This window comes from Malaclemys terrapin, chromosome 6 (assembly GCF_027887155.1).
Source record: "Malaclemys terrapin pileata isolate rMalTer1 chromosome 6, rMalTer1.hap1, whole genome shotgun sequence".
Lineage (NCBI taxonomy): Eukaryota > Metazoa > Chordata > Testudines > Emydidae > Malaclemys > Malaclemys terrapin.
The window spans coordinates 39,710,497-39,730,348 of NC_071510.1; the positions used below are offsets into that span (position 1 = coordinate 39,710,497).

At 41.7% G+C, this 19,852-nt stretch overlaps 1 protein-coding gene across 3 annotated transcripts in view; it reads right to left on the reverse strand.

The window, feature by feature from the left end:
• Positions 1-19,852, reverse strand: part of TJP2 (tight junction protein 2) — an 87,946-nt gene that overhangs the window by 21,921 nt on the left and 46,173 nt on the right. For all 3 annotated transcript variants that reach the window (XM_054032629.1, XM_054032628.1, XM_054032627.1), the window contains 4 exons: positions 8,468-8,521; positions 4,827-4,951; positions 2,876-2,978; positions 1,418-2,057 (listed from right to left, as the gene is read on the reverse strand). In XM_054032629.1, coding sequence (XP_053888604.1) covers positions 1,418-2,057; positions 2,876-2,978; positions 4,827-4,951; positions 8,468-8,512 — 913 coding nt within the window. In that variant the 5' untranslated portion in view covers positions 8,513-8,521. The remainder of the gene's footprint in view (positions 1-1,417; positions 2,058-2,875; positions 2,979-4,826; positions 4,952-8,467; positions 8,522-19,852) is intronic.

A 19,852-nucleotide genomic window follows, 5' to 3' on the forward strand; every position in this document is an offset into this window, starting at 1 on the left:
CCCACTCTCAAATGGTAGTGGCTCGTCATGGCACCAACTTAGGATAACTTAGCATAGCCCCTAAGAGACTACAGTATTTGAGAAGTGGAGCCATGGTCCCTCCCCTCCCCAGATACACCCCCTACATTGGGGGATAGGGAGGGAGTTGGCTCTCTGGCTTTATGCCAGTACAGTCCCATCGCCAGTGGAGTTGTCAGCAGGACAGCTGTTGCTAGATTCCTGCACAGCTCCAGCAGCATAGAGGGGCCAAAACCACTGTATTCTATTTTAAAAAGTAAAATATCTGTTTTGAAAGCAGCCTGTTCTAGAATTGTCAAATTAAGCTATTTTCCCATTTTCAACACCATCACATACAAAACAGGCTACTACAGCTCTGAATGGTCATGGTGTTTTTGTACCACCTGTTAGCTACGTACGAACTTCTTAAGCAAAGTCGTTAAACAGATTTTCTCTACATGCACAGTACGTATCTCTGTGTGCATTATCTTTACATATGGGAGCATAATTTTTTTTTTTTGTAAACTCATAATGAAAGTGATCCTGTCATGTGCAAAATTAATTTTTATTTAAAAACAAAAACAAAACATAAGCCTCCCCCTTCCACCAATGCTATTAAGATAGATGCAGTGGTGTGTTCCAGATTTAGAAGAACAGGTTTGCTCCTATGGAGAGATGATTTACAATATGCTAAGTGCCCCCACGCAGTGGATTTCTATAAATCCCAGGAAAACAGGATTTATAAAGTGAAATGCTGACACAACCCAATCTAAAGTGTAGTTTTGTTGCACGACATATGTATTTTTGTGACGCTATTAAAATCATCACACACACACACACACACACCCAGGCACCCTCCAATGTTTTGCTAAAAGTTTATTTTTTAATTACTCTAACGATGAATGAACTAGTTCTAGTTTGAACCAAACCCTGAGCCATTAGAGGTGCATGTATCAACCCATTTCACCCAAACTATACTTTTGTAAACCTCACCTGCCTTCCACTAAAGCAAATAACCTAAGCCAAACCAAACACTAAAAGACAGGATGCAGCAGGTTCTCTTTAATCTGTAAGTGCCAGGTATCAATTTAACTTTGGTGTAAATTTAACCATGATCAAAGTCGTGGATTCCATCAGAACTGGAAGGGTAGTGAGCTCATAGGAGGAATGAGCGAGAGTGCACAGTGACCCAGAGAGACTAGAGCAGTGGATGGTACAGGCAAGGAGGAAGTCCCATGTCCAAGGACAAAGAGTAGATGGCACCCACACACAACGGTAAGGGAGTGGAGGAGGAATGTAGGTAAGCAGTTGTACGTAGAGTATTAAAGCCACCCACCCAATAGCCAATGGAGAGAACAGCATTTTCCCCTTAAATCTATCCCTTCACCAGAAGCGTTGCCTGCCTCCCCCCCACAGCTACCTTCATTCGGTTTGCTTTTTGTTAGGAGAACACTGATAGGTCTATCCTCTTGTCCTGGGTACTCATGTTGGCGTCGTGGTTCAAGCAAGGGGCTGTGGGAATTCAGTCTGTCTCGACTATGACTCCTTGCTTCCTTGTCGTATCTAGGGTCAGGCTGATGTCTGTGACTATAATCCCTGGGTGGGCTGTAGTCACCAGCGGCACGTTCATAGCCATCATCCCTGTCGATGCTCCTGCCCCTGCTCCGGTCTCTTCTGCGTTCTCGGTCCAAGCTTCTCTCCCTGTCGATGCTCCTGCCCCTGCTCCGGTCTCTTCTGCGTTCTCGGTCCAAGCTTCTCTCCCTGTCAATGCTCCTGCCACGACTTCCATCCCGGCTGTAGCTGCGTTCCCTGCTGTGGTCTCTGCTGTAGTTGCGCCCTCTATCTTGATCTCTTCGGTAGCTCCTATCAGGGCTGTTTCCCCAGCTTTGACTGCGACCTCCATGGCCACTATGCCAGCTCCGATCACTATAGCCACTTCGAGCACTCCTGCCATCAAACTCTGCTGGGTCATCCAGTACATCAAAAGCTCTATCATCATGGTCAAGAGAGGGGCTTCTCCTTAGAGCGGTGAGCTGCACTTTCCGTGGTCTTTTCACTACCTGTTTGTATTAAACACAAAACAAAAACAAAGAAGAGCACCTCTCTCAACATCCATTTTAAATCATATTCCAAATGCTGAAAATCTCAAATGCTAGGTCATAAAAGCAAGAGCCTCTAAGCAACTTATTGTTCAAGAAGCTTTGTTTTCAAAACACTGTGAAGTGATATGGTTAAAATTCTATGTCGGTTGTTAGAAACATCCCCTTAGTTTCATCCATCTAAACAGAGCAAGAGTGGTTTGGTTTTTTTTAAATTGCTTTAACGGCATAAGTTGATAAACAAAGTAATTTTTTTTAAAAGCTTCTAAAAACTGTGCTGTGCCCAAGCAAACAATACTCTCTACTTAAGGGAGGTAAGAAACACGTGCTCAACCTGTTTAGATGTAAACTCTTTGGAAAGGAACTGTACATTGTGTGTCTTGTACAGGGCACAGCATGTTGTCTCCATCTTAATAAATAAATAAATAGGCAACAACAGAGACATTAACTGTGGTTGGTCATATGGTTAAGACACTGCACTAAGATTCACGAGATCTGAGCTCATTTTCCTGCTTTGCCATAGACAGGCTCCTTGTGTTACACTGGACACGTCACCTAATCCTTCCCCACTTGCTTCTGTTCTCCATCTATAAAACGGGGATAATATTCTCCTCTCCCCACATACAGTTTTGGCTTTTTTATTTAAATTGCAAGCTCTAAGGCATGGAAGGTTTTACTGTGTGTATGAACTAGTGTATACACCTAGCACAGCGGGTACTGATCTTGGTTGGGGTTATAAGTACAACTATAATGCAAAGAATTAGTAATTGTTAACTTACAATGGCAGCCACTTTCCCACTTTTTCTTAACTGCTGCACTGCAAAAGAATGGGGAACATTTTCCATTGGGGTCCCATTAACCATGACCACCCGGTCATTTTCTCTACAAAAGAAGTACATGATGGGTTAGCACGGACATCCTTTAATTTTCAAATTGAATTCCACTTTTGTTCTGAATGTCCTGTGCATTCACTAACAAAAAACAGAACGCAAGCTATCCTTAAACATCCATATTAGTTTATATAAACTGGAAGAGCTTAAATAAGGCCACATGCTGAAGGCTTCTTCCAGTTTTAACAATTCATTAATTGTTGGTGGTTTTTGGTTTAAATGCCTCTATGTGTGATTGATCGGTGTGCTGATTCCAGGATTCACAATAACTTACAAGACCAGGTGGGTGAGGTAATATCTTTTATTGGACCAACTTCTGTTGGTGAGAGAGACAAGTTTTTGAGCTACACAGAGCTCTTTTTGAGGTCTGGGATGGGTACTCAGACTGTCACAGCTAAATATAAGGTGGAACAGATTGGTTAGCATAAGCATATACAGGCGAGTCTCATCTTACGCGGGGGTTCCGTTCCGCGGTTAGCGCGTAAAACGAAAACCGTGTATAGTCAAAATTACATTGAGTTGAATGGCGGGCGAAATCGCCCGCACTACAGGTACAGTATTAAAATTGTTATTTTTTTCTCTTTTTTTGGTTTTGCCGACGGTGTAAAGCTGAAATCGCGCATGTTAAATGCGCGTAAGATGCGACAGACCTGTATTCCAAAGGACCATTCAAGGTCAAATGGCCGTTAACACCCCTCCAGTTATAGAGAGGAAAGACGTGTGTGTGTGTGTGTGTGTGTGTGTGTTATAGATTGTTGTAATAAGCCATAAATCCAGTGCGTCTATTCAGTCCATAAATACATGGCTACAACACTGTAAACAATAACTTACAAAATCTGTTAAGGATCAATGGGTGCATTCTTTTAAACCTTGACACACATTTTAAGAATTTTACCGCCAGCAGAGGTTTCCACAGCCACATTAGAACTACAGCCTTTATTCCACCTGATGCTATAGCTTGAACTGTTATAGCCACAACATTCCACAAATGTTGTCAAGAACTGTTTGGCAAGGTAATCGTACAGTTCTCCTGCCCACTCTGGAAGAAGATTTTTCTGTTGTAAACCAACCGTGCTAGCCAAAAATCACACTCTGGACATTAACCCCTAGCTAATCTAGGTGAATATGAGCAACTAGCTAAATTTTACAGGGAAAAAAGATTAATCTCTGGGGGATGTGAACAACCTTTTTTCTATAAAATTTCTCACCACTACAACTCCACAAGTAGGTCGCCATAGCATAGATAATGCCATTGGCATTTTAACTTCTGTGTTGTCTGACCCTGGTCACAGCAGTTCTAGATGATGCTGTTGCTAAAACAGAGGCAGTCACTGTTGGCTGATCTACATTAGCATCCCCACATTCCTACGGCTGGTGGAGTTACACAAGCAGCATAAATAATGGAAAGTTTCAGGAAAACAGATTTAGTGCAGACAATGCCTAAATGAAGACATCATGCAATCATATCAAATGTGGAGGGAAATGGCTTCAGATATTGTTGTGTTAAGGGCCAGCATTTGAAAGCTGTCAACAAGGACACTATGTATGTGAAGAAGGCTGCCATGAGAAGTAATGTCCTGCTAAAGTTTTTTTTCTTAAAAACACACAAAGAAGACATGCTTATGTATAGAACAATACAATATACCGCCATTAAAGTAGATTAACTTGTTTATGAGATTAAAAAAAGAGGTATGATTTCATTTAAAATATGGACAGTTGACACACAAGTCTACAGAAAGAAACACCCTGGATCAAGTTGCTGGGGCAGGCTCTCAAATCAAACCTGCACCTTTATCTGCAAAACATTCCAGACATGGAGGATATAAGGAAGCACACTTACTGAAGTAATCCATCTGCTGGGCCACCTGGGAGGACATCTGAGATAACTATGGACGTTTCGCCATTTTCAAAATGAGGATTGTCTCTGCCACCGGAAACTGCAATCCCAAACCCTCTTTTAGAATCCTAAAAAAAAACAAAAAAAACCCCACACACATACATAAAACAGAACTGAACACTATTATATTTCAACATGGAGACAGAGATTATGATTAAGCCAACAGACTGTCATCACAGCAACACTCACTTTAGATAGGAAAATGCAGTTCAGATGAAGCGTTGCACAAACTAGAATGAAAAAACAATCCACAAAGTAACCAATTTGAGGTTTCCATCGTGAAAGTCAAAAACCAAGCAGGCATGTCATCCTGTGACCAATAAAAATGATGAGAGGACTCGCTGTTTCCTGTGTGATCTCTTGTTTTTTCCCCACTAATGCTAACAATTCACACTGAATTAACCGCCAAGTAGAAAGCTGCAGTTGATTAGAATGCTCGAGACCCTGGAGCAGTTTTTTCTAGCAATTAACAACTGAACATGCAACGCTATCTAAATTCTAATTACTACTTCATGAAAGGGACTATGCAAAATTGTTGCTGATAAAAAAAAGAAGAAGCTACAAATGTGTACTAAGTGTCTGGTGTCACCATCCACCACCCCAAGCAGTGCATTAATAGATCATGAGGTACCTATGCCAAACCTGCCTCTGAAGGAAGGGTAGGTTGTCATAACATGGGGCTTTTGGAATGCTTGAATGTGAACCAGAAAAGCATATACTGGGGCAATGAAAGAGGAAGCAAGACTTGTATCTAAACCAGAACACCAGTAAATCCTGAATGCAGAGCAGTACAACAGAGTGTGCAATATATATATATATGGACACACACATACATACGTGCGCGCACACACACTCTACACTCAGAGTGTGTGTGTGTGTGTGTGTGTGTGTGTGTGTGTGTGTGTGTGTGTACACATTCTGACTGATCATTTAGTACAGCTGGAGAGCCAGCAGCATCTGCTATACTTAAAGGAACAATTTAAGTCACATTTCTGTCTGGTTTGTTTAAAAAAATACCTAGAGTTACTTGTTACATCAAAGTTCACTATAACTGAAACATTAGAGAAGAAAATAATTTTTTCTCTCTCCATTTTTTCAGTTTAATTTATGTATTTCACAGCCCTTCTGTGCTAGCCATACTCCCACTGACGGCAGTGGCAAAACTCAGTTCTCTCAGTAGGAGCAGGGGAAGGCCAATAAATAGTTGTATGAAGTTGATTGGAGTCACTGAGCCTTGGTTGACACTGGCCAGGTTCAGGAGGCCTCAGGCTAAAAACAGCACAGAATCAAGACTTGATCCACTGACAGAGCTAATGGAGCTTGTTATCTCAACAAGCTCTAGACCATTTGGGCAGCAGCCTTAGATGGTATAAACTGACAACTTGGCCCAATGGAGCTGTGTTGATTTACACAAGCTGAGAATCAGGCCCTTTGCATTTATTTATTTATTTAATTTATTTTGCTAAATGCAAATTTAAGATTGCATAGTAACTTCATCAGCAAATCAGGGAATGCAAGGGAACAATGTTAACTAAACCATGTTGCGTGTTACAGTATTTTCTAGTCTTGTTTTTCCAGTTAAATGTGTACTTTAGTGTGGATATAACAAAGTGTAAATGTACTGTGTACCATCAAAGGCACATAGGATGTGAAGTGCATTCAAGTAAACATTTCTGTCCAATCCCCAACTTTTGCATTTCTTGACTGAATTTAACTATTGTATTTAAGAGTGGGTTTTTGAAGTGGTTTTGCATTTGTAATAATTAGCACAAAATTATTACATTTATATTCATGGAAAAGAATAATTTAGATGAGTAATTTATTCTGCCTCTTCATGAATGAGGCTAAAGTCATTGCCAATCTGTCTATGTGCATTACACACCTGCCCTTCAGAACTGAAACCACCGGTGATCTGGTTGGGAATGTCCTCTGGATTTTAAATCTGCCTTTACAACTCCAAGAAATGAAAAGTTACACGCACTCCCTTTGTGGGGCCATACAGATGTGTGCTCCATCTTCTGTAGCAGATAATGAACACTAGCAGGTCACTGCATGTAAGATGCATTATTTCCCCAGAAAATTACATTAAAAGAACATTAAGGTTGCAAAGCCAACCACTCAAAATTTAGGAAATCAGAATTAAGGCTGCCCGTGCAACCTTATTTTTGCCCCCCTTATGTGTATGTATTATGATACAATCTTTAATTACAAGATAACATGCTATTTTTGTAGACTCTTGCCTTATTCAGGGCACAGGAGGGATGATGCTCTGTGAATGAATTAGGAGTTGTGTTGTAAAGGAGGCTGTTATCTGTAGGACCTCTCCCTCATTTGAGCAGAGCAGGCAATAAATTGTAGGATAAGTAAGCTGCAACCTTTAGCTGATCCCTGGCCATCCAAATGGCCTATGGGGGCCAGAGTCAGGCAGGACAGAGAGAGAACATCATTGGAACTGCTCTATTTTGCTCCGGGGCCTGGAATATCCAGGCAATGCAAAAGTGTGTAGAACCATCCTTGTAATCCCCCAAAATGTACAGAAATAAAATTTGTTTTCAAAAGATAGAAATATCTGACATTGCCTTTAATAGAGGAAAAATGAGAGTTGTACATGTTGTACTATTCTCTCATGTAATAGCAGCACATGCATTTGATAATTATGATTAAGACTAAGATTTAGTCATGGGTATTTTTAGTAAAGGTCATGGACAGGTCACAGGCAATAAACAAAAATTCACAGTCATGCCCTGTCCATGACTTTTACTATAAATACCCATTACTAAATCTCTGCTCCTGGGCCCCACTGCTCCAGAGGTAGGGGCTGACTGCCTCTGGTGGCCCGCTGCTCTGAGGCCCCTGGGGACTGCTCTCCTGGCAGCCTCTGGGGCCACAGCCCCAGCCACTCCTGGGGCCACTGCTGCTTGGGCAATCCCCAGGGCCGCCCCTGGGACTGATGCTCGGGCGATCCCCGGGGCTGCTGCTCCGGCTGCCCCTAGGACTGCTGGTGCTTGAGCACTTCCCAGGGTCAGCCGCATCGGCCATTGCAGCTGCATGGAGGTCACGGAAAGTCATGGAATCCGTGACTTCCATGACCTCTGTGACAGAATTGCAGCCTTAATCACGATTACAATAATTTTTACATCAGATTCTACTCTTCAGTATAATGGTATACATTTTCCATTGATTTCTCAATGTATTTGCAATGCAGCTCCACATCTGAGATTATGAAGTACTCCTGGTAACTGTATCTGCTAACAGAGTTATCCTGTTTTTGTATTATGTTAGTCAATTACATATTTATCTATTTGGCTGGTACATATTGCATTTAGACCATCACTACTCAAAACTGAACAGTAATAAAGATGGAATTTTAATGGAGTCTTTTCAAAATAGATTTAAAAAAATCATGAGAATTTTGTGATTACCCAGCACTGAAAAAACCTCAAGATGAGCAATATCCATTTTGGACAGCAAAAATAACCAAGTTTCAGATACAAATAGGTTAATAAAAATTGTAGTAGCACACGTTTAAAATAAAAGCATCAATAGAGCATTTGAAAACTAAAAATATAAACACAAGCTCTCACCTTTTGTAAGGTCACAGTGTACTGTTCCCATATCAGCTCTTCCATGCCTGGGGCCTGTTACACAAAAACCAAAAAGCAATTAACCAACAAGCAACATAAACAAATAACTACCCCAAAATAAAATCTGGAAGATCCCATTTCAGAAACTGTTGAAACAACTATTTAAAGTATTCGATGGTGTCAGCTACAGAATACATTTGTTTTTATGTCAAATGACAATGAGACCACCCGAAAAAAATTGGAGAGGGACTATATATTAGAATTTAGCAGGTTATATGTATACGCACACCTTTGTGTGTGCACCCACATACGTACGTAGATACACTCTGGTAACACCCTGTGCAGTGAACATTCCCTGGGCCAATACAAAGTAAAATTATAACATATTGCCATTGACTGTCTGGATTCTGAAAATGGACAAAATATTGCAAATTCAAGACCAAGGGCAATTTAGAATACATTTCTAATCAATGACTGGAAATCTGACTTTTGAATTCTACATCATAGTTAATAAGAGTCCAGTGCTAAAAAGAGTATTTACAAGTGGAAACCCCCTCCCCGAGATGCTAATTTAGCAGCAATAAGTTTTAGGAAGGAAAAAAAAGCATCCAAACCTAAGAAAATAAGAAAAACTCAGCACTGATGTTAGACAGCCAGGGTAACAGACTTGGCTGGATTACATCTCCCAAGATGCACCACGGTTTCCCTTCTTGCTGAGACGCTGTGGTGCATCACAGGAATCACATGGCTGCTGCGCACAGAGGAGATGTAATCTCTGGCCCACAGAGAAAAATGGGAGCATGAGGTACCCGAACTACCAATCCCGTGGGGCACCAAAGTAGCATTTCTGAATGGAAATTTTCTGTTTATGAACAAAAAAGATGTTCACTTCAGTTTTTCGACTGAAAGTAGAATGTTTCATGGAAAGCAAAAATTGCCAAAAATTCCGTTACACAAAACCCAGTTTCCATAGAAAAATAATTTAAATAGAACTTTGACCAGCTTTGACAACTAATCAACAAAGGGGTAGAACTGAAGGAAGGAAGGATGTAAGTGTAGTGTTTTTAGAAGTACAGTTAACTACAATAAGTCCACCTCTATTAGACTATCCCCATCTTAATTAACTATTTTGAAGCATACCCAATTTTTCCAGTACAGTTGTTTTATTGCAAAAGCAGACCATTAAGCACACAGTTGTTTCTGTTCTCTTGGATGGTCAAAGACCCCATGAAGTGTCACAGGAAAAGAATCCACACAGCTGATGCTGGGTACACCTGAAGGGGACTAAGTGGTCATGTTTTGCTATGGGGTCACTAGATGAAAAAAGCTTATAGTTCCTGCTCCAAACATTATTTAAGGAACACCCAAACAGTTTATAATACAGAAATACGTCTTAGCATACACCAATACAAGCATATTTATATTAATAATGCACCAATACTGTCTTTCTAAAAATGGATAGATAATCTAAGTTTTCTAATTCAGAAGTTAGCAGATCCTACAAATCAAGATCTAGAACTACAGCTAGCAAAAATACACTATAAAAGTCAAAGAAGAGGTTTTATGGAGGAGAGGAGCTAGTGTTAAAACCTATAGAAATAAATATTTTTAAATATCTGTCTTCTCATCTAGCCTAGTGACAGAGAGACAATGACAGAGACAGACAGAGAAAGAGTTACGGAGTTAAAATCATTACTATTAAAGCATTCTTGCCCTGGGTTGAGTAGATTAACCTACTTGCTGAAACACATGGTCAGTGAAATCATCATCTATCAAATAATGGTGCTTCCAGCTATTCCCATGTCACCAGCTGGCCAGTAGAACTAGACAGTTAAATTGCTGCTGCTAGTTGCTACTTTGTTGTCTCTCTCTACCTTATTCCAACATGTGGGAGAATCCCGCACAGAAAAAAATCCTTGGGAACTGATGCATCTTCTGTTCTGCTTTTCTAGTTTGTTTTTTAAACTATATGCAGCACTGGCTTGGGGGCAGGGGATCTCAGCTGTCATTTCCATCTAGCAGTTTCCCTTGAAGAGAGCCTTAAAAATGTGAGCAGATATCAAGTGATCTCTAAAATTGGAAGGACAAGCAGCTGGGCTCAATTTCTGCAGCAACAGGCTGTGGGCTAGTAGTGGTAAAATTTGAAAGGACTCCTCCCACCAAACAGCCAAAACATTTTTAGTGTAAAATGAGTCAGTTAAATTTGGTGTATATTTCAAACAGTCTTACTGTCCCTCCCCTTAAGATTCTGAGGCCGGCCCTGGGTATATTAAGGTGTCCAGTGGTGGAGAGGAAAGGAATAGACTAGCCAAGGTCAGAGGAAGCAAGCTGACCTAGGGAGAAGGCTCCATGTTTCAGAACACAAGCCATGCATGACAACACAAGGACTCTGAACAAACCCTGAGCCAAGCCCAAAGAATGCTCTAGAGTGCTGAGGAAACAGAGGCAGGGAAATGCACGTAGGGTTTATTATTAATTATTATTATTTTTAACAGATCTGTACATGTCTCGTGATTTAATAAAGAGCAATTCTGTGACAGATTTCTGGGAAGTGTCTGTATTATATGCTATACCCACCATGTGGCCTCTTGAACATGTAAACTTTGGGAAGAGTTCTGGGAGAAGGTGTGTAAAGATACAGCAGTATTCGGAGGGGCTAGCACTGGTTCCGGGGTCTGGGCTGGGGACCACATGGTCACAGCTGTCAGGACAGGGTGCTAGACGGAATCTGCACCTTGAGACTGTGGCTGGACTTTGTTCAGACTCTGGAGGCTGAACACCCAGCAGTGAGGTCTCTTCACAGCCATCTGGTAGACTGCCATCAGTGGAGCCTGAGAAGATCAGTGTCAGTGGAAAAGGACAGTCATGCTTTGGGTACGTCTTCACTACCCGCCGTAGCAGCGGGTAGCAATTGATTTATCCGGGATCGATATATCGTGTCTCGTTAAGACGTGATATATTGATCCCCGAACGTGTTCACCGTCGACTCTGGAACTCCACCAGAGCGAGCGGCAGTAGCGCAGATGACGGGGGAGCCGCGGCTGTCGATCCCGCGCCGTGTGGACCCCAGGTAATTTGATCCAAGATACTTTGACTTCAGCTACGCTATTCGCGTAGCTGAAGTTGCGTGTCTTGGATCGATCCCCCCCTAGTGTAGACCAGCCCTTAGAAATATGTTAGCTGGTCATGAAAAAAAATTAAGGGGGAAAAAATCTATTACCAAGATAGGAGAACTAGTTCTTGACATACTGATAAAATTACACAAGCTATATAATGCACAGTATTGAATGGTCATCCTTGGTAGTCTATCAGGCCCTGAAAACATCTGCACTGCCCTAAATCTCCAACTAATAATCTCTTGAACATTATAAAATGTACTGCTGCTTGCCAGTGCTGAGATGCTAACCAATACTGACAGATTAATGGAAAGAAGGAGAATGAGAGGGAGGGAAAGACTACGAATGTTATAAATCACCAGCTGAGGAGCTCTGACTGTATCAGAACTAGGATTTAACCCTCTATCACAAGAACAAAATTCCTGCTTTGTTAGAAATCATTATCCTAAGGCAGAAGATGGGTCTCTACTCTAAATGCACCAAGAGAAAAGCACCTTTTATCCTTGAGACTTTTTCATGTCATTGGCTAGCTGTAAAGAAATGCAAAGGGAGACTATGTTTTTTGTTTCTTTTAAAAAGTCTCACAGGAACACAATGGTTACTGCATTACCCACACACAGAGAAAGAACTGCTGACAAGAGGCACAAGCAAAAGAAATGAATCCTATTTATTTATCAAATTACTAAAAGTAACTATTTGGCGAGTTTACTCAGGTTTTCCTTCAACTAGAACTGTGGTGTTTTCTATATAAATGAAACTTACTATAATTAACCAATATGAATTCAGTAGTGACTTCAGCCAGTACAATACTTCTAATTAAAATATCACTATCAGGATTTGTTTAAATATTCATGGTGCTCAGATACCAAGGTGACAGATGCCTTATTAATAGCTAGAATAGATGGATCAGTAGCCCCTTGATTACAAAACTATTCAGCGGTGGAAATTTTGAATGACAGTTTGCTAGAATAAAAATTACACTGTGTACAGAACACACAACCCTCGTGAATAATTATCACATATTTATACAATTTCTTATTACTGAGTTACCAAACACACACTTTAAAAAATAAAAAATAAATACCTGGGTATGAAAGTTGAGGGAGGGCTTATAACAAGACATAATGTAAAAACAACTCACGTGCCCTTTTAAAATCCTCAACTTTTGCACTGCATGTGCCCACATTCTCTGTAGAGCTTGAGCTGTCTTCATTGTCGCAGGGTATATCATCTGTTAGGGGACTCTGTGCATCCCAGTCTTTTCATCAGTTTCCACCACTCAACAATGTTATGTAATTCTAATACAATAGTGGCCTACATACTCAACAAATCCTGCTGTCATTTCACACAGTAACACATCAAAACACAAAGAAGAAAAATCTAATACCTAAACAAACTCCACTTATGAGAGACAAAAACCAATCTTAATTAAAGACAATTTTAAATGTCTCAACACAGATTAATATACAGGAGTTTTTTTAAATTCTAAATAGTTAATACTTATGATATTTTTTCCTATAAGTATACCTGAAACTTTAAGACAAGGTGTGCATTTGTGGTTATTTAAAAAGTCAGACTATGCAAGTAGTATTTTATATTAATAACCTGTGACTAGAATAAATCTTAAAGCTGAACTCTAGGCCCCAATCCTTCAAATTCTTATGGACCTGACTAACTTTATACAAGGGAGTAATTCCACTGAACTCAAGTGATTATTCATGTATGTAAAATTATTCATATGCATAAATACTTGCAGGATTAGGGCCTTATTTAGCTCCAGTAAACAAAAAGTGAGCAAAATAATATTGAAAAGGAACATCATGCCAATCTCTCAGTGACTGCCAATACTGTTTAGTTTTTTTCCTGAATACTAAATCAATAAAAACAGGACAAAAAGTTAGCAATACACCCTAAAGAGATCACTTTACTGTAAAATAAACTATCGGTCCATTATCAGTGAATGCTGTAAACTTTTGCAGATTTATACCTACAATCTTTCTTCCTAGGCTTTATATAAGAAAGCTTCACAGAGAGTTAACTTAAACGTCAAACACAGAGAAACAGGAATTTGTGGCAAGTTTAGCACGTTCACACACACAAAAAATAGCTTGTAGATTTCATCTTTCAGTGTTGGAACACATTTGTAAACTGTTGAAGATTCATGCAACATTGGAAAATATCAGGCCGTTTTTCCACAGGACAGGTTTAATGCAGAGCCTTGCTTTGCAAGCTTGCACATGTAATCTCCTACATTTCTCTGCACTCACCCGGAGGTCTAGAATGGAAACAACATTGAGCTTCCAAGACACAACTGCCAACAACGCGTTCTACTACATCAAGGACCATTCCTTCAGCACCAACAAGGAGAAAGTTGTTTTGTAGGAACCTGGGACTAACAAGCTGGGCTTTGTGTCCCAAAGGAATGTGGGGTTACTCAAAAATAACTTCATACTTTAAACAAAAGTTAGTTCACAAAAAAGTTTTCAAATTTCACAGTTTTTCCTCCACCAAAACAACTAGTGGCATAGCAAATATAAAGCTGGCCTGCTTTTAAGAAATGCTGTTCACCCATAATGTGCAGCAAAATGGGGGCTCCACCCTGCAGGTGCTGGGCTCTCTGGCCTGACTTGGCAAACCTCTTAATAGTAAGCATGCAAGGAGTCCCATTGCAGCCATGTACTTTGCTAGATCAGGGACAGAGTGCTCAGTAGCTGGTAGGTTTGAGACCTAAGAGTTGTACATGCTCAGCAAGTCTGAAAAAAAACAAAACAAAACAAAACAAAAACAGGCCAAAAGCAAGTAAAATACACATATTCCGCCACAACCCCAGACATTACATTAAAAAAAACCACCAACAAAAACGGTCAGTTGCAAGAAATCCAAAGAGAGGGCACAGGTCTGGGATGGGTAAAAAGACTGATGTCACTAATACAGAATGATCAGAGACCCAAATTCAGAGCATGGATAGACCCATTGAAGTAGAAGAATGAGTTAAATAAAAGTAAAATGGGCAAGTACAAATAATCTGGCAGGGCTTGTGGGAACAGAATTTAAAACAAAAGTAAAAAACCATCCAGAAGAACATTTTTTACCTGTAAATATTGTTTCTGTATCTCTGATGTCTTCTTGTTGCTTATTTTATTTAAGCAACAGGCAGCAGGAACAATTACACAGAAGCACAGATTTTGGCACTCACTGGTAGCCCTGTCTTGGCTCTCCTCTTTTTCCCAGATTGAGTGTCCACAGCGTTCCAAACACAAAGTAAATACTAAATAGGAAAAATGTAACAAAAAATGAAATACGTTGACAGTGCCTAGCCGTGAAAAGTTAAAAACTTGCAGGAGGAACCAGGATCTATCCAACAATAGCAGAACTAGACCTACAAGCCACACCTGCTTGAACCAGGGGGAGCAATTACAGTACAGGGGGCCTTGTTTGCTTGGGTCTTGCCAAACCTTTTGCACAGCAGAGTAACTGAAGGAAAGAGAGATGAAAGATTGCTTTTTTGCTCTGGCGGAATCATCGCTACAAAATGCCCAACTTTTCATGCTTCTGCTGCAAAACAGAAGGATGCTCTTACCACATATATCAGGAAATAAGCACCCAAAGTCATATGTTGAGTAGGAGACAGCAGACTTTTGGACTTGTTCACCTCCAGAATGAGATATTTTAATATCTTCACAATTGGAACTCCCCAAGCCACTGGTAAGAAGGGGCCCTGAAGCAAACAACTTTCCAAGTGATGTATCAACAGCTCCACACCACCTGTTCTCAGGTGGGCTGTGAAGACAGTCTTCATCTTGCCAGAGAGACCTGGGACCAAGGCAAAGGTGAAAGAAGGAGTCCATTACTGCAGGCGATAATTCCCCAGGCAAAATTGCCACAGTTAGGAAGTGGATGGCATGTGGAGATAAGAATCTTGGTGAGCCACAGTTCATGTGGATTCTAGTTTGGAACTCTTTTTGGAGACAAAGTGATTTACCCATTTCAGGATGTGAAGGTTGCTCCCAGATTCCTTGCGGACTTCTAAATAAACAAATTAGATGCTTGTGAACCGCTTCTCTGAGTGGAATGGAATGAGGATGTGACTGTTTTGCAGGTGATGCACAGTGAGCAGGAATATGTCTCTTTTCCCCAGGACTTGGGGCAGGGAGGAAAGGAAAATATAAGGGAGAGGTGGAAGTTCTTGACCTAGAGGGTCTCAGAAAATAAAGGAGAGAAGCCTGCTGTTGGAGACCGCTTCTTTCCATTGACTGAGACAAACCAAAAGCTTCCTCCTTGTTGCCACCCGCTGTTGAGGGGAAAGAGAGTCAGAATTCTTGGTGAGGCTGGTATTTGTTGGTCCGACCTCTTCCCCTGTAGCCAGAGAAGTGAACGGACTGGTTTACCGGATACCTGTATCTATACCTGCCAGGTCTATATGAGGAGAGAGGATACCTGACATCCTTGTAAGGTCTGTTGGAGGCACGGGAGGAGTTAGAGGCCTGAGGTTTTTCTTGATCTCCTGGCATAACTGTACTCTTTGAAAGATCCTTTAAGGCCTGGTCTAAGGTTTCCCCGAAGAGATGACCCCCATCATAAGGAAGGCCAACAAGTTTGAGTTTGGCTGAAAGTTCCCCACCTGTTAAGGGACGGAGCCAAACGGCTCTCCTAGCCACTGTGAGAGTTGCTATGTTATGGGCAGCCAGGTGGAGGGAATCCTGGGCTGCATCATGAAGATAGCGGGATGCCAGATCACAAAGGGTGCACACCTTGCGAGATGACCTAGAAACAGGCCTCTTAGAGTGGGGCAATAATTTCCTTAGCCATTCCACCAGTGACCTAGCTGCATACAGGGAGTAAATGGAGACTGAAAGCTGGATGGTAGCAAATTCATAGGCACTCTTAAGAGCCTCATCTACCTTACGTTCTAAAGGGTCCATGAGAACAGTTTCTCCCTCAACAGGACGTGAAGATTTGGTGAAGAGAGATGCTATTGCAGAATCAACTCTTGGTGCAGAGGCCCACAGGTTACCTTTCCCAGCTGGAAGTTTGTAAAGCTTAGTCAGATGAGTAGGTAATATAAACTGAGCATCTGGAGCCTGCCAGATGTTTTTAATTAAGGCACTGATGGATGGGTGAAGGGGAATGGTATCATCTGGCTTCTCCTCCACAAGATGGGGTAATTTCCTTGAGCCACTTCGTGAGGTATAACGTTTTAGCCTGAGTTGCTTCATAAAATATTTGCACAGATAGGGTAGATCCTCAATCAGGAATCTTCGAGATGAGTCTGTTTCACCAGATGTTTCCTCAGGCTCGGAGGACACCACTTCCCCTTCCTCCATGAAGTCAGAGGAGACTTGGGTAACCTTGGTAGAGGATCTCCCCTTTACTTCTATCAGGGATTTGCTGGATGAATGTGGTTCATATGGCCCTTCCTCAGGCTCAGAGGACATCACTTCCCCTTCCTCAAAGGAGTCACTTATGAAAGGAATCAGGGACATTGCTTGCACTGAATTCCCTTTGGCTGATAATCTTCTATACTCTCTGAAATCCATCTTCCCTTCCTTTGGAGCTCTAGGAGCTGAAGTAAAAGGAACTGCTTTTGTGCAGGGTGGAGCTGTGAAAGCTCTATGTAAAGTCATTGGTCTGCTAATCTTGACAGGGAGTGCTTGGGAAGCAGAAGGAGCCCTTGCCTTCACAAATGCCTTAGTGATAAGAGAGGCACGGTCTGGCAAAAAAAAAGTGGGAGGCAAGGTCACATCTTCCACAGATAATCTTGGAGCAGAGGGAGGAATAGGAGCAGAATTTCCTACCTCCCATGCAGACTTCTGTGCTGCTGAAATAACTCCTTCAAAAGAGCAGTTGACCGGCATTGAGAAGCAGAGTCCCGGATTGCTGAATGGCTCAGAGGTTCCTGGACAACAGAGACAAACTGGACCCATTAAAGTAGCTTGCGAAGGATGATCACAATGGGAACACTTCTTGCCTTTCTTCTCTTGCTGGTCCATTCTGGTTAACATCACAGACGTTGAGAAGCAGCAGCACGAGGAGTAGCATGCAACTGCTTCCCAGTGAAGCAGAGAAAACTGGGAAGACGACAAGGCAGGACTGCAAGTAATGACGGCACAGTGCTATATGCAACATGATTGGTGCTGCTACCTGCCACTCAAGCAAAGCAAGGAACTACCTCTCCCTCCAGATGGATGCATTACAAGGGTACACAAACTTGCAATGTAAAGTCAATGTCATATCACCCCAAATCAAATAATAAATATTAGTTATTATACAAGTATTAATAGACACCCACTATATGGCACTCGTTTAGCAACTGAATGCCGTCCTTGAGAAACAAGGCATGCTTTTCACAGGGAAAGTAATTTGGTGCACAATCTTTCTAAAGACTTGGCTCATATAGCACCATGGAAAAGCACTTTTCCTTTATAAAGTTTTATAAAGCCCATTTTACCAATGGAGACACTGAGGCATAGGGAGGTAGAGTGATTTAGCCATGATGGACTTGTCTTCACAGGGAGACAAACAAGGTGTGTCCTTAACTTGAGCAAACAAATTCAAAAAGTTAACTAACACAAGGTAAAACCTTAGTGTCTCCAAGGTAACCTATAGTTTTCACACAAGTTAGCAGGTCAAGGTAAATCCTAGGCTCCCCCATAGTCTAACTCAACTTGCTAACACGGGTGAAGACTAAAAACTGCATTGGCTTCACTAGGAGTTTACCTTGTGTTAGTTAACTCGACATAAAGAACTAAGGACACACATTTTTGCTTAGTGAAGAGACACCCGATTTCATTGGCAGAACCAGGAACAGAACACAGGCCTACCCCCCTACACCTGGACCCCTCTGACAAGCCCCCAACACCTTGACCCCCACCCCATTGATCCCCAACCAGCTGCACTTGGACCCACACCGAATCAAGCCCCACTCTCCCAGCACCTGGACCCCCCACCCACTACACCCCCCGACCCAGACTCCCGCGCTGAGCCCCAACCACCTTAACCTGGATCCCCTGGAGAGTCCCATTGACCCTGCACCCAGACCCCTGGAATGAGCCCCTGTGCATCCAGATCTCCCACTGAGCCACCCAGATTGCCCCACACAGAAACCTCTCACCCCACACCTGGATCCCCTCACACTGAGCACCTCCATTCTTGGATCCTGCTGGGCTGAGCCTGTCCACCCACACCTGGTGAGAGGGGCAGGGTCCCGGGGTGTTTCTGGGGCAGGCCCAGCCCTTGCACTGTGTCTGGGTCAGGTGCAGCCCCACCGCAAAGTCCCTGTACCAGGGGAGGTGGGGGCTTCAGGGTGATCTCCCATCTCAATGCAGCCAGTGGCCTGTGCTCCCCACTGCCATGCTGGAGCCACATTTATTTACTGACAAATACAATTTGCAGAATTTTTAAATAATGTGCGCACCATTTTTTGGTGCGGAATTCCCTCAGGAATATCCCTGGAATAATTTTTTTACTGCCACTCAAGACACCTTAAATAAAACACATTAGTGACCAGGCATATAATTATCTGGGAAGTAATAAAATTAGGGCAATTTGGAAAAATATAAGTAAATAAAAGATATTATGGAAATGTTGCCAATCTCGGCATAACTTGTAAAAAGAAAAAAAATGATTCCAGTAAGACACTCCCGTTCAAAACATATTCAGTCTTACCCACTTTCATCTAAAAATGCGAAGGCCGAGATACTCTACAAGAGTGATATGGAGCAATCAGCTTGAGACATCAAAAGAGTTCTCATTTTCAAAACCTGGGGCTGAGAAGCAGATCCATGTAAAAATGTCTCAAGTTTGGTACCCAAAAATCACTAAGAGACATTGAAAAACTCAGAAAAAATTCTTTGCAGAGTTCTTGTTCCACCGTTCCTTATATTACTTAATTACCCTCTCTACCCATCCCCTTTTACCTTTCCATTCTCCACCCACCCACCCCGCCTGGATTAACCTTCCAAAGGTGTTTACTTAAAATTTTCCATCTCTGGGGATGTGTATTACTGAAGGGAAAAATAAAATTAAGTCTATAATATTAGATGGAAGAGACAACTCATTTCCTTCCCTCGTTCCTCACACTATATGTTAAAATTAAGTGAAAAATTTAACAGCAGGAGTTGAAATGTTCTCTCACATGGAAACCTAAATGCATTGACAGAAGTGTACTCAGAGACCAAGGGAACTATAGAGTTAAATGCTAAAACCCAAAAATAGAATAAAAACCTCCAAATCCCTCCAACAGTTCACTAACTATCTAGACATCACTTCT